Source organism: Macaca thibetana, chromosome 19, assembly GCF_024542745.1.
Source record: "Macaca thibetana thibetana isolate TM-01 chromosome 19, ASM2454274v1, whole genome shotgun sequence".
NCBI classification, from domain to species: Eukaryota; Metazoa; Chordata; class Mammalia; order Primates; family Cercopithecidae; genus Macaca; species Macaca thibetana.
Window position 1 is genome coordinate 7156748 of NC_065596.1, and position 13918 is coordinate 7170665.

Sequence of the window (13918 nt, forward strand, 5' to 3'; positions counted from 1 at the left end):
CAGAGAAGATTAAGCCACAGCTCAGGGTCAGCAGCTATTGAGTAGAGGAGCTGGGATCATGTCTCTCCAAAAATGCCACTCTCAGTACCCATGTCCCTGTGGTGCCTGGGAGTAAGCAATAGGAGAGAAACCCACCTGGGCAACATAGCAAGACCCCATCTCTACAAAAGTAAAAACGTAGCTGGGTGTGGTGGCACACACCTATAGTTCCAGCTACTAGGGAGGCTGAGGTGGGAGGATAGCTTGTCCCCAGGAGGTCAAGGCTGCAGTGAGCCATGATTGCACCACTGCACTCTAGCTTAGGTAGCAGAATGAGAGGTTGCCTCAATAAAACAGAAATGGCCAGGCACGGTGGGTCACACCTGTAATCCCAGCACTTTGGGAGGTCAATGTGAGCAGATTGCTTGAGGTCAGCAGTTCCAGACCAGCCTGACCAACATAGTAAAACCTCATCTCTACTAAAAATATAAAAATTAGGCCAGACACGTTGGCTCATGCCTATAATCCCAGCACTTTGGGAGACTGAGGCGGGTGGATCACTTGAAGCCAGGAGTTCAAGATCAGCCTGGCCAGCATGGTGAAACCCTGTCTCTCTAAAAATACAGAAATAAGGACCGGGCATGGTGACTCATGCCTGTAATCCCAACACTACCGAGGTGGGCGGATCACCTGAGGTCAGGAGTTCGAGACGAGCCTGACCAACATGGTGAAACCCCATCTCTACTAAAAATACAAAAATTAGCCGAGTGTGGTGGTGGGTGCCTGTAATCCCAGCTACTAGGGGGGCTGAGGCAGAAGAATCGCTTGAACCCAGGAGGCAGAGGTTGCAGTGAGCTGAGATCGTACCATTGCACTCCAACCCGGGCAACAAGAATGAAACTCCGTCTCCAAAAAAAAAAAAAAAAATTTAGCTGGGTGTTGTGCCAGGCACCTGTAGTCCCAGCTACTCAGGAGGCTGAGTCACGAGGATTTCTTGAACCTGGGAGATGGAGGTTGCAGTGAGCTGACATGGCTCCACTGCACTCCAGCCTGGCGACAGAGCCAGACTCCGTCTCAAAAAAAAAAAAACAAAACCCAAAAACTACAAAAATTAGCTGGGTGTAGTGGTGCATGCTTGTAATCCCAGCTACTCAGGAGGCTGAGGCAGGAGAATCACTTGAACCCAGGAGGTGGAGGTTGCAGTGGGCCAAGATCACACCATTGTACTCCAGCCTGGGCCATAGAGTGAGACCCAGTCTCAAAAATTATAATAATAAAAGGAGAGAAGGATAGGCACGGATCCTGGACTGAGTGCTGTGGTTCCCAGGGCCCTCAGCTCCTTCCTCTGTAACCCAAGATGATGTAAGCTCAGCCTAGAAATGTTAGGATCAATGATACCCAAGTCAGAAGCATGGGGTGGGCTCCATCGGGCCCCTCCAAACCTTTTGTGATGCAGTCCCCAGGCCTGCCTGGGCTCAGAGGGCTGGGATTTTTCGGGGTGAGTGGCCTGTCATCAGTGACAATTGGTCTAGTCGGACCCAAGGCCAGGATGGGTCATCCTCAGGCCCCTGGTCACACACAGACTCCCCAAAATGAGATCTGGGGCTGCTTTTGGGGCAGTCGAGAAGGACGGCAGAGAGGACAAATGGCATTGGCTTTCTGGCTGGATCAGATTCTGTGGCCGGCGCCAGAGGAGCCTGGGCGAGACCTGGCAGATGGTCTGTGCACTGGGAGCCAGGAGATGCAGGCAGGTACCTTAGCACTAGAGACCTAGTTTTTCCAAGGCAGCTGAAGAGTTTGGGGGAAGGGCGTACATTTTGCATCATCCCCGCTCACCTCCCCTTCCAGGAGAACTCACTGTCCCCCGTCTCAGATTCCCAGGGCCAGGCCGGGTCTCTGCCCCAACAAAGACTCTCTTCTTGGCCAAACTTGAGTCAGAGTCCTCTGAAATCTCTTCTGCATTGGGCCTTGACCTTGGCTCCCATGCTGTCTTTGATCTGTCTCGCCCAGTTTTAGCAAGAATCCTGCTAAGTCAGTTTCTTGACAGCTGATCGCCCTGGCCTGGCTTCAGCAAGGATCCTGTTAAGTGAGTTTAAGGTGACTCCCCAAGTCTTTACAATTTTCTCTCCACTGACACCCCCTTGCCCTGCTCCACGGCTATAAATCCCCCCTTGTCGACAACTTCGTTGATTCGGAGTTGAGCTCAATTTTGCCTGCAGTAGTCTTGAATAAAGCCTTGTTTACTTTAAAAAATCATCAGAATTATATATGTGTGTGGATTTTTTTTTCTTTTTTTTTTTTTTTTTTTTTTTTTTTTTTTTTGAGACGGAGTCTCGCTCTGTCGCCCAGGCTGGAGTGCAGTGGCCGGATCTCAGCTCACTGCAAGCTCCGCCTCCCGGGTCTACGCCATTGTCCTGCCTCAGCCTCCCCAGTAACTGGGACTACAGGCGCCCGCCACCTTGCCCGGCTAGTTTTTTGTATTTTTTTAGTAGAGACGGGGTTTCACCGTGTTAGCCAGGCTAGTCTCAATCTCCTGACCTCGTGATCCGCCCGTCTCGGCCTCCCAAAGTGCTGGGATTACAGGCTTGAGCCACCGCGCCCGGCCTTCATTTTTTTTAAGAGGGAGTCTCACTGTGTCGCCCAGGCTGGAATACTGAAATGTACTGGCTCGATCTCGACTCACTGCAACCTCTGCCTCTCAGGTTCAAGCGATTCTCCTGCCTCAGCTTCCCAAGTAGCTGGGACTATAGGCGCCCACCATGCCCGGCTATTTTTTTTTTTTCATATATTTAGTAGAGATGGGGTTTCACCATGTTGGCCAGGCTGGTCTCAAACTCCTGACCTCGTGATCCGCCCACCTTGGCCTCTCAAAGCGCTGGGATTATGGGCATGAGCCACCATGCCCGATCATGTGTGCCTTTTTCATAGAGATGGTGTTTCACTGCTGCCCAGGCTGCCCTTAAACTCTTGAGCTCAATAGATCCTCCCAGCTTGGCCTCTCAAAGTGCTGGGATTACAGGTGTGAGCCACCACTGTACCCAGCCCCTTTTTTTTTTTTTTTTTTTTTTTTTTTTTTTTTTTTTTTTTTTGAGACAGGGTCTTGCTCTGTCACCCAGTCAGGAGTGCAGTAATGCAATCATGGCTCGCTGCAGCCTTCACCTCCCAGACTCAGGCGATCCTCCCACCTCAGCCTCCCGAGTAGCATGACTACAGGCACGTATCACTATGCCCGGCTAATTTTTAATTTGTACAGACAGGGCCTTGCCGTGTTGCCCAGGCTGGTCTCAAACTCCTGGGGGCTCAAGTGATCCTCTCGCCTCAGCCTCCAATAGTGCTGGCATTACAGGCATGAGCCACGATGGCTGGCCAACTGTAATTATGTAAAAGCTTGGATGTTTTTTTAGACGACACCGTCGTCACTGTGAGAAAACAACCCTCCCATTAGGCCAGTTTCTGCACCACTACAACTACCAAAGTCTACTGCCGCTAAGAGATAAGCCTTAGCTTTGCTATTTATTTATTCATTTACTTAGAGATAGGGTTTTGCTCTGCACCCAGGCTGTTTACTTTTCTTTTTTTTCAGACAGAGTTTCACTCTTGTTGCCAAGGCTGGAGTGCAATGGCGCGATCTCGGCTCACCACAACTTCTGCCTCCCGAGTTCAAGCAATTCTCCTGCCTCAGCCTCCCGAGTAGCTGGGATTACAGGCATGCGCCACCATACCCGGCTAATTTTTTTTTTTTTTTTTTTTTTTTTTGAGACGGAGTCTCGCTCTGTCGCCCAAGCTGGAGTGCAGTGGCGCCATCTCAGCTCACTACAAGTTCCACCTCCCAGGTTCACGCCATTCTCCTGCCTCAGCCTCCCAAATAGCTGGGACTACAGGCGCCCACCACCACACCTGGCTAATTTTTTAATATTTTATTAGAGATGGGGTTTCACCATGTTAGCCAGGATGGTCTCGATCACCTGACCTTGTGATCCGCCCGCCTTGGCCTCCCAAAGTGCTGGGATTACAGGTGTGAGTCACCGCGCCCGGTCTAATTTTGTATTTTTAGTAGAGATGGGGGTTTCTCCATGCTGGTCAGGTTGGGCTTGAACTCCTGACCTCAGGTGATCCGTCCGCCTCGGCCTCCCAAAGTGCTGGAATTACAGGCGTGAGACACCACGCCCTGCCTTATTTATTTATTTAGAGACAGGGTCTCACTGTGTCACACAGGCTAGAGTACAGTGGCGCAATCATAGCAAACTGCAGCCTCGATCTTCTGGCCTCGAGCCATCCTTGTGTCTTAGCCCCCAAAAGTGCCGAGATTACAGATAGGAGACTCCAGGTATGACAGCCTTAGTTTATCTTTTCTTTTCTTTTTTTTCCGAGACAGAGTTTCACTCTTATTGCCAAAGCTGGAGTGCAATGGTGCTATCTTGGCTCACTGTAAATTTGACCTTCCGGGTTCCAGCGATTCTCCTGCCTCAGCCTCCCAAGAAGCTAGGATTACAGGCGTGTACCACCACACACACCTAGTTTTTATATTTTTAATAGAGATGGGGTTTCACTATGTTGGCCAGGCTGGTCTCGAACTCCTGACCTCAGGTGATCTGCCTGCCTCGGCCTCCCAAAGTGCTGGGACTACAGGTGTGAGCCACCACGCCTGGCCAGCTTTTCTAAGCCACAGAGATCTGGTGAATGTTTACAACTGCAGTAGAATGTGGGCCACCACAAGGCTACAAAAGCCCAGAGGAGAAACAGGAGAAACAGCCGCATAGCAGCCGTTGCACATGTCCATGGTCATGCACTCATGGGAGATGGATGGTGTGAGTTTAGGGTGGTGAATTTCTTTTTTTATTTTATCATTATTTTTTTCTTTTTTGAAATGGAGTTTTACGGCCGGGCGCGGTGGCTCAAGCCTGTAATCCCAGCACTTTGGGAGGCCGAGATGGGCGGATCACGAGGTCAGGAGATCGAGACCATCCTGGCTAACACGGTGAAACCCCGTCTCTACTAAGAAATACAAAAAATAGCCGGGCGAGGTGGCAGCGCCTGTAGTCCCAGCTACTCGGGAGGCTGAGGCCGGAGAATGGCGTGAACCCGGGAGGCGGAGCTTGCAGTGAGCTGAGATCCGGCCACTGCACTCCAGCCTGGGCAACAGCGCAAGACTCTGTCTCAAAAAAAAAAAAAAGAATGAAATGGAGTTTTACTCTTGTGCCTGGCCATGTTCTTGTGGTTTTTGTTGGTGATTTTGCTATTGAAATTCCCCCAGACACTGAAATGCTGTCCAGGGTTCCTAAGTACCAAAAGACTGTGATGGCTGGGCTCAGTGGCTCACGCCTGTAATCCCAGCACATTGGGAGCCGAGGCAGGAGGACTGCCCAAGGCCAGGAGTTCAAGACCAGCTTGGGCAATATAGTGAGACCCCCTAGCAGTACAAAAACTTTTTTAAAATTAGTCCAGTGTAGCCTGTAGTCCCTACTCAGGAGGCTGAGATTGGAGGATCACCTGAGCATGGGAGGTTAAGGCTGCAGTGAGCTATGATCACACCAAAAATAAAATACTTAAAAAAAAAAATCTGTGATGCACCTCATGGAGAAAATCCCTTATAGGGAAGCTTCATGCAGACATGAGTTTCAGTGCCGCTGGCTGTGAGTTCAATGTGAATGAATCCACCATAGATATTAAATAAGATGTCTTTAAACAAACATACATAAAACAAGGTTGTATGAATCGGTGGATGAAAATGGTGTGGCCTGGGCCGGGTGCAGTGGCTCACACCTGTAATCCCAGCACCTTGGGAGACCAAGGCGGGGGATCACTTGAGGTCAGGAGTTTGAGACCAGCCTGGCCAACAAGGTGAAACGCCATCTCTACTAAAAATACAAAAAATAAATTAGCTGGATATGGTGGCCTGAGCCTGTAGTTCCAGCTACTCGGCAGCAAAGGGGCGGGGAGGGGGGGAGCGGGGGCGGGGGCTGAGGCCGGAGAATCGCTTGAATCTGAGAGGCAGAGGTTGCAGTCAGCCGAGATCGTGCCACTGCACCCAGTCTGGGCGACAGCGCGAGATGCTGTCTCAAAAAAAAAAAAAATTTAAAAAGGGCTGGGCGCCGTGGCTCAAGCCTGTAATCCCAGCACTTCAGGAGGCCGAGGCCGGTGGATCATGACGTCAGGAGACTGAGACCATCCTGGCTAGCATGGTGAAACCCTGTCTCTACTAAAAATACAAAAAATTAGCCGGGCGTGGTGGCGGGCGCCTGTAGTCCCAGCTGCTCGGGAGGCTGAGGCAGGAGAATGGCGTGAACCTGGGAGGCGGAGCTTGCAGTGAGCCGAGATCGCGCCACCGCACTCCAGCCTGGGCGACAGAGCGAGACTCCCTCAAGGAAAGGAAAGGAAAGGAAAGGGCAGGGCAGGACAGGGGAGGGGAGGGGAAGGGAGGGGAAAGGAGGGGGGGAGGGGAGGGAAGGGGGGAGGGGAGGGGAGGGAAGGGGGGAGGGGAGGGGAAGGGGGGGGGAGGGGAGGGAAGGGGGGGGGAGGGGAGGGAAGGGGGGAGGGGAGAAAGGAAAGGAAACAGCAGTTGCTGGGTTTGAGTCCCAGTTGTGGCCTTAGCATCCCTGTCGCAGTTTCTCTATCTGGAAAACGGCAACAAAACCTGGGCTTCCCAGTGCGTTATAGGGAGACTAAATGAGGTAATAATGGTGTATCACGTGTTGGGGATGTGGCCACTGCAATAGAAACAGTATTTGTTTTATTGTTATGCCCAATGATGGAGGGCCGAGACGAGTTCTTCTCTACGATCTAGCATCCAGACTCACTCCCTGAGCCTCAGTTTCCCACTCTGTAGAATGGGAGACCCAAGCCGGGCGCGATGGCTCACGCCTGTAATCCCAACAGTTTGGGAGGTCGAGGTGGGCAGATCACCTGAGGTCAGGAGTTCAAGACCAGCCTGGCCAACACAGTGAAACCCTGTCTATAGAAAATACAAAAAAATTAGCCCGGCGTGGTGGCAGACGCCTGTAATCCCAACCACTCGGGAGGCTGAGCGAGGAGAATCGTTTGAACCCCAGAGGTGGAGGTTGCAGTGAGCCAAGATCCTGCCACTGTACCCCAGCCTGGGGCACAGAGGGAGACCCCGTCTCAGAAACAAACAAACAAACAAAAACCGGAGACCAGCAGCACCGCCTCCCCGCCATTTCACCCACTTGCCCAGTGCAAGAGTGGCCGAGTCTCAGCTCCACGTGCCTAGTGTGGAGAGGCTGCAGGATCGGGACTCCAGAGGGCGTGAACCAGGTAGTGTTTATTGCCAGGAGGACACCCGCGCTGCCTCCGGACCCCAGAGGGTTTTGACACGAATGACTTAAAGGCACTGGCTTCTGTCCAGCTCCAGCCCTGCCCCGCAGGGCCTGGGGGTGGAGACCCCATCACCACGCAGCCTCGACCCGCCCCTTCCTCCAGAGCTGCAGCTCCGCCCAGTGGCTGAAGATAGCAAAGCCTTGCAGGGCGGAGGTTCCCAGGATGCAGTGAGGCGGGGTGGCCCCAGGCTGGCCGGGGGTGGGGGTGGCGTAAGGGGGCTCTTCCCGCGGACGGGTGAGGGACTACGAGACGCTGGGGGGCAGGCGGGCAGCCGCAGTCTTCTCCACCACGAAGCCGTAGTTATACTGGGGGAAGGGGAGAGTGAGAGTGAGCAGGTGCCACAGTAAAGAGAGGACCAAAGCGGGGGTGACTGAGGAATGGCAGAGGGGGTACTTAGGGACTTGAGTGGTCTTCAGTCCTGGAGAGATGGGGTGCGTCTGGGGGCACATGGGGATGGGGAAGACTGGAACAGCCTGGGGCGGAGGGGGGTTGGGGTCCCAGCCCCTCAGGCACCTCCTCCCTAGCCCTGCACCCACCTCCTCCTCAATGTCCGCCAGAGACTTGATGGTCAGGTCCCCAAAAGCAGAGAAGGCCTGGCGGGCAGAGGTGGATCAGCCTTGGGCCCGATCCCAACCTGAAACCCCCTTTCCCTCCTCTTCAAGGAGTCCTGCTCTCCCTCCCGCCCCCACACTCCCCAAATATTCCCTCGTCATCCCTCCCCCTTCTTTTTTTTGTTTTGTTTTGTTTTTAGAGACAACGTCTCTAAAGCCACGCCTGGCTAATTTTCGTATTTTTAATAGAGACGGGGTTTCACCATGTTGGCCAGGCTGGTCTCCCATCTCCTGACCTCAAATGATCCACCTGCCTTGTCTCCCAGAGTGCTGGGATCACAGGCGTGAGCCACCGCGCCCGGCATCCCTCCCCCTTCTTGTCACAGCCTCTAGCTACTGGTGTCCAGCTGCTTTCTCTGGATGGACCCCTCCCCATTCTGAGACTGAAGACCTTCCAGCTGCCACCTGGAGGTGACACACTCCAGCCCCAACCCTGGACGTGGCCCTCTGTGCTGGGGCGCTGAATACAGGGATGTCCTGGCACCCAGAATGGTGATGGCAGGCGGAGACCCAGGCTCCCCGAGACCCCAACTCACCAGGGGGCTGCAGCTCTTGCCCTCAAATCGTGGGTGGAGTGTGAAGGGAACCCCATCCATGGCTGAAAAACATATGGGAGGGGAGGAGGTGAGGTGCAGGGAACTGTCCACCCCACCTGCAGAGGCCAACCCCACACAGCCTGGCTCTTTCAGTCTTTACAGAATCTAGAGTTGGAAGAGGGAGGTAGGAAGATCCTTCCTGGTCGTGTAATCTCAAGACAATCACACCCTCCACCTCCATACCTCAGTTTCCCCACTCTGTGCTCACCTGAGATGCCATAGAGGCTAGAGGCCTCGTAGATGGAGTCATTCCTCCGCAGAGTGGATGCCCGAGAGCCCAGCCTTGACGGTGTCCGCTCCAGGAGGCCGCCCTTACTGGAGGTGGGATGACCCAGGTTAAGCTTCATCCTACCCCCACGGCCACCCCCACTCCGATGCCTGAGGGCTCACCTCGGCTGGCTGGCTGCATCCAGAGACAGGCCCTGCATGTCCCGGCTGAGACTTCGGGGCTTGGGCACTGGCCTCGGGGCCTTGGCCTTCTTGCACCAGATGGCAAAGCCGCCCATGTCCCTGGACCGGGAGGGAAGGTAGGAGGGATGCTGGCCCCATGTGGGGCCAGGGTTGAGGATAGCCCCTGGGAAAGGCAGGGGACCTGGGCCTCCAGGTGACCTCTGTCTTTTGGGGGATTTTTTTTTTTTTTTTTTTTTTTTTTTTTGAGACAGAGTCTCGCTTAGTCGCCCAGGCTGGAGTGCAATGGCGCAATCTCGGCTCACTGCAAGCTCCGCCTCCCGGGTTCACGCCATTCTCCTGCCTTAGCCTCCCGAGTAGCTGGGACTACAGGCGCCCGCCCGGCTATTTTTTTGCATTTTTAGTAGAGACGGGGTTTCACCGTGTTAGCCAGGATGGTCTCGATCTCCTGACCTCGTGATCCGCCTGCCTCGGCCTCCCAAAGTGCTGGGATTACAGGCGTGAGCCACCGCGCCAGGCCTTTTTTTTTTTTTTTTTTTTTTTTTTGAGACGGAGTTTCACTCATGTAGCCCAGGCTGGAGTGCAATGGCGTGATCTCGGCCCACTGCAATCTCCACCTCCCAGGTTCAAGCAATTCTCCTGCCTCAGCCTCTGGAGTAGCTCGGATTACTGGCAACCATGCCCAGCTAATTTTTTTTTTTTTTAGTAGAAACAGAGTTTCACCGTGTTGGCCAGGCTCGTCTTGAACTCCTGACCTCAGGTGATCCACCTGCCTCGGCCTCCCAAAGTGCTGGGATTACAGGTGTGAGCCACCGCACCCAGCCTTTTAAGCGATTTTTGTTTTAGCATCTTGACCCGCACCCTAAGCACCACACCAAACTAATACTGCTGGGTTCAAATCATCATTCTGTCTATTTTATTTTATTTTATTTTTTATTTCATTTTATTTTATTTTTGAGACAGAGTCTCGCTTTGTTGCCCAGACTGGAGTGCAGTGGCACGATCTCAGCTCACTGCAACCTCCACCTCACAGGTTCAAGCGATTCTCCTGCCTCAGCCTCCTAAGTAGCTGGACTACAGGCGTGTGCCACCATGCCCGGCTAATTTTTTGTATTTTCAGTAGAGATGGAGTTTCAACATGTTAGCCAGGATGGTCTCGATCTCTTGATCTTGTGATCCGCCCATCTCTGCCTCCCAAAGTGCTGGGATTACAGGTGTGAGTCACCACACTCAGTCCTGTTCTGTCTACTTGAGACACCAAGTCACTGACTCCTCATGAGTCCTACAAGATGGCATACATGTCTCGGTTTTAACATGAAGAATCCGAGGGTCAGAAGGTGGCAGAAGGAACAGGAGACCTCAAGGTTGTCCCTGAGGGTCAGATTCGCGAGATCATGAGTTGGGAGGGCAGGGAAGGTAGCTAGACACTGGGGGGTGGCCCTACCCTATTCGAAGGTATCCAGGCACTGTCTTGGTCTTTCCACTCAGCCGGACATCAAACACAGCTGTGTCTGCAGCTCCCAGGGGCAACAGCTTCACACACATGCGTTTCTTCTTGGACACAGAGGCCTCTGGGAGTGGGGGGCAGGGGAATAAGAGAAGGAAGCCAGGAAGGGGTGGGAGGGCCCAAAGATGACTCAAGGATGAGGCTCACCAGGGTGCTGTTTAAGGCAGCCGCATGGACAGCATTGGGGATGGGGGGTGGGAGGAGTGGTTAAATCATGAATGGTATAGATGAAGGAGGGGATTCCAGGCAGCCTTTAGGAGCCACTGGAGTAGGCTGATCTTTGGTGATATGAAGGTGCATTCATGAGGTGGCTAGCTGTGGAATCAGACAGAGCTGGGTGCCCATCCTGGCCCTCAAAGCTTACTTTCTCTGAGTCCTCTAATCCTATAGAAGTTGGCCAGCTAGCACCTGTGAGCCAAATCTGGCTCAAGGCCTGTTTTCTTTTTTTTTCTTTTTTTTTTTTTTGAGACGGAGTCTCGCTCTGTCGCCCGGGCTGGAGTGCAGTGGCCGGATCTCAGCTCACTGCAAGTCCTGCCTCCCGGGTTCAAACAATTCTCCTGCCTCAGCCTCCCGAGTAGCTGGGACTACAGGCGCCCGCCACTATGCCCAGCTAATTTTGTATTTTTAGTAGAGACAGGGTTTCACCATGTTGGCCAGGCTGGTCTGGAACTCCTGACCTCAGGTGATCTGCCGGCCTCAGCCTCCCAAAGTGCTGGGATTACAGGTGTTAGCCACCACACCCAGCCTAAGGCCTGGTTTCATACAGCTCATGAGTTAAGAATGATTTTTACATTTTTAAGGAATTGTAAAAAAAATGAATATGAACACACATCATCTGGCCTGTAAAGCCTAAAATATTTACTATCAGGCCCTTTACATGAAAGTTTGCCAACTCTCAGAAAAAAATAAAGAAAAAAAATGTTTGGCCGGGCACAGTGGCTCACGCCTATAATCCCAGCACTTTGGAAGGCCCAGGCGGGCGGATCACCTGAGGTCAGGAGTTTAAGACCAGCCTGACCAACATGGAGAAACCCCGTCTCTATTAAAGATACAAAATTAGCCGGGCGTAGTGGCGCATGCCTGTAATCCCAGCTACTCGGGAGGAAGAAGCAGGAGAATCGCTTGAACCCGGTAGTGGGAGGTTGCCGTGAGTCGACATCGCGCCATTGCACTCCAGCCTGGGCAACAAGAGCAAAACTCTGTCTCAAAAAAAAAAAAAAAAGTTTGCCAACTCTAGTATGAATGAATATAGCCTGAGTCAAATAAAAATGACAAGAAAGGGTGGGAAATTCAGGTGGGGCTGGGAAGGCCACACTAGGGTTGTGGGCCTCAGAAAAGGAGGGGTAGGGAAGGGTGAAGGTGACATCTCAGGAAGGAGGCAGAATGAGCTACAAAGAGGAGAAAAAAAAGTGTTCCAGGCAGAGAAAGCGGCGTGTGCAAAGCCTGGAAATGAAAAAAGAGAACTGCGCAGTGGTTTTGCTTGGCTATGGTGTAAAAAGACACAAGTAGCACAACAGTAGTGAAACAGGTGGCGTGGACTGAACTCTTAACTCGTGGATGGAGGCTGTGCCAATCACATCACACATTTTGAATCAGGACAAGGAATATCGGTCCACCCTAGGGCAGGGCTCTGAGTCTGCAGCCAACCCTGTCATCACCCCGTGTGCCGGGGGCAGCCGAGGCTCAGATACCGCGCGCCCGTCGTCCCTCCTCCCCCGCTCCTCCCTGCAAGGGACCCGGACAACTCTCGCCTCCGACGCAGGCCTTACTGGAATCCATGGGGTCGCAGACCGGGGAGAAGCCCAGCGGCAGGGGGCTCTTGTCCACCACGATCTGGATATCGGCCACCACGTTCTCCTGGGGGTTCTAGGGGTGGAAGGGGGACACAGCGAGGGTCGCCTAGCAGCGGGGACAGCGCAGCTGGCATAGGGCACAGTGAACAGGCAGGGGAGGTGGGCAGACCCTGGTGGTCCCGAAGGTGGGCACCCCTTACCTCTAGGCTGCCCAGAGAACTAAGGCACAGGAAGTAGCCAGATTTCTGCGCGAAGCTCTTGCCAAAGCTGGCGGGTGCCCCCTCGACGGTGCAGGAGATCTACCGGGAGGACGCGGGTCAGCGCCGGACTCCCACCCCACAGCGGCTGCCTCCCCCATTCGACCCCCGCCCCTCGACGTCGCTCACCGCGCTGAACCCCCGCGGCGGGGGTGCAGAGGCCGACGACCAAGCCAGGCCAGCCAGCGGCGCCGAGTCTGTCCCGGGTACAGGATCCATCCTGCGATCGGAGCGCCGAAGGCGGGGTCGTGGGGGACAGCCTGGAACCTCGGAGCAGCCTCCCGACGGCAGCGCTCGCGGTCGAACTACAACTACCAGAAGGCCATGCGGGGCACAGATTGCCCGGAAGCGCAGTATACGCGTGCCCGAGGGGCTGCTGGCCAATGGCGTGGGGAGGCGGGGCCACGACCCACGCGTCGCCCGGGTTGCGCGCGTGAGCGACGATTGCGGAAAAAGGTCTTGTCGGCTTTCCTCGCCCAGCAACTTCCGCCGGAAATGCTACGGCACAGGACCAAGAGACTGGTTCTCTGCAAATCTGCACTACGTTCCCCAGAATTCCTTGCGGCCGCAATAGCTAGTCTAGAGAAAAGCTTAGCGCTTAACGCAAAAGTTGGGAGATTTGTGGCCGCGCTGAGTGGCACACGTCTGTAATCCCAGCACTTTCGGAGGCGGAGGCGGGCGGATCATGAGGCCAAGAGATCGAGGCCATCCTTGGACAACGTGGTGAAACCCCGTCTCTACTAAAAATACATTGTGAAAAATCTACAATTCCAGTTCTGGGAAATCATCCCAAAGGAAATCATCGTGAGATATGCAGCTGTTGATTTAAAGAGCGAACACTATGAGCCATCATGAGCCATGAAATCTTGGATATAACTTAAAGAGTTGTTTCACAGGAACAATACCTTTAAAAGGGGAAGTATAAAAAAAGGGAAATATTAAAAAAAGGGAAGTATAAAAGCATTTATTGCCTATAGTCCCAGCTACTGGGGATGCCACCAGCAAACCGAGTTACTTCCTCACTTTGTGTAGGTGGCAAAGAAGGAACATCCGATCGGAAAAGGCAATCAGGTTTTATTCACTGGCCAGGAATGGAGGAGAGGCTCTCGCTCTAACTGCCCCTTCTCCCTCAACAGTAAAAAACATGACGTTTTATTGTTTCTTCCCCTGGGTACAGGAAGGGAGAGGAATGTTAGCGTGTGCAGGGTGGGACTCCAGATCTTCATACAACCGGTCTACACAAAAGGGAGATTTTCTTTTAAGAGAAGGAATTTTAGTATTATAATTATATATTGATGAATATATATTGATGATCTAAAGTCGACTAGAGGTCGTCTGTTCCAGTTTGTGCCGATTTAGGGATCTTATCTTCCTCTGGTATCTGGTCAGGGGTCAGGAAGCTCTGGTGACATCTCTGGCTGCCTGCCATCTT

At 53.2% G+C, this 13918-nt stretch overlaps 2 protein-coding genes across 2 annotated transcripts in view; one reads left to right on the top strand and one right to left on the bottom strand.

Moving 5' to 3' along the window:
* BST2 (bone marrow stromal cell antigen 2) overlaps positions 1-13918 on the top strand; it is a 365601-nt gene that overhangs the window by 335909 nt on the left and 15774 nt on the right. The gene's annotated exons all lie outside the window — the stretch shown is intronic.
* MVB12A (multivesicular body subunit 12A) lies at positions 7240-13386 on the bottom strand. The gene is made up of 9 exons (XM_050769743.1): positions 12616-13386; positions 12430-12528; positions 12206-12302; positions 10374-10500; positions 8912-9031; positions 8730-8836; positions 8462-8523; positions 7851-7907; positions 7240-7619 (listed from the first exon to the last, which is right to left on the bottom strand). The coding sequence occupies exons 1-9, from the start codon at positions 12703-12705 to the stop codon at positions 7557-7559; spliced, it is 822 nt and encodes a 273-aa protein (XP_050625700.1). The 5' UTR covers positions 12706-13386; the 3' UTR covers positions 7240-7556.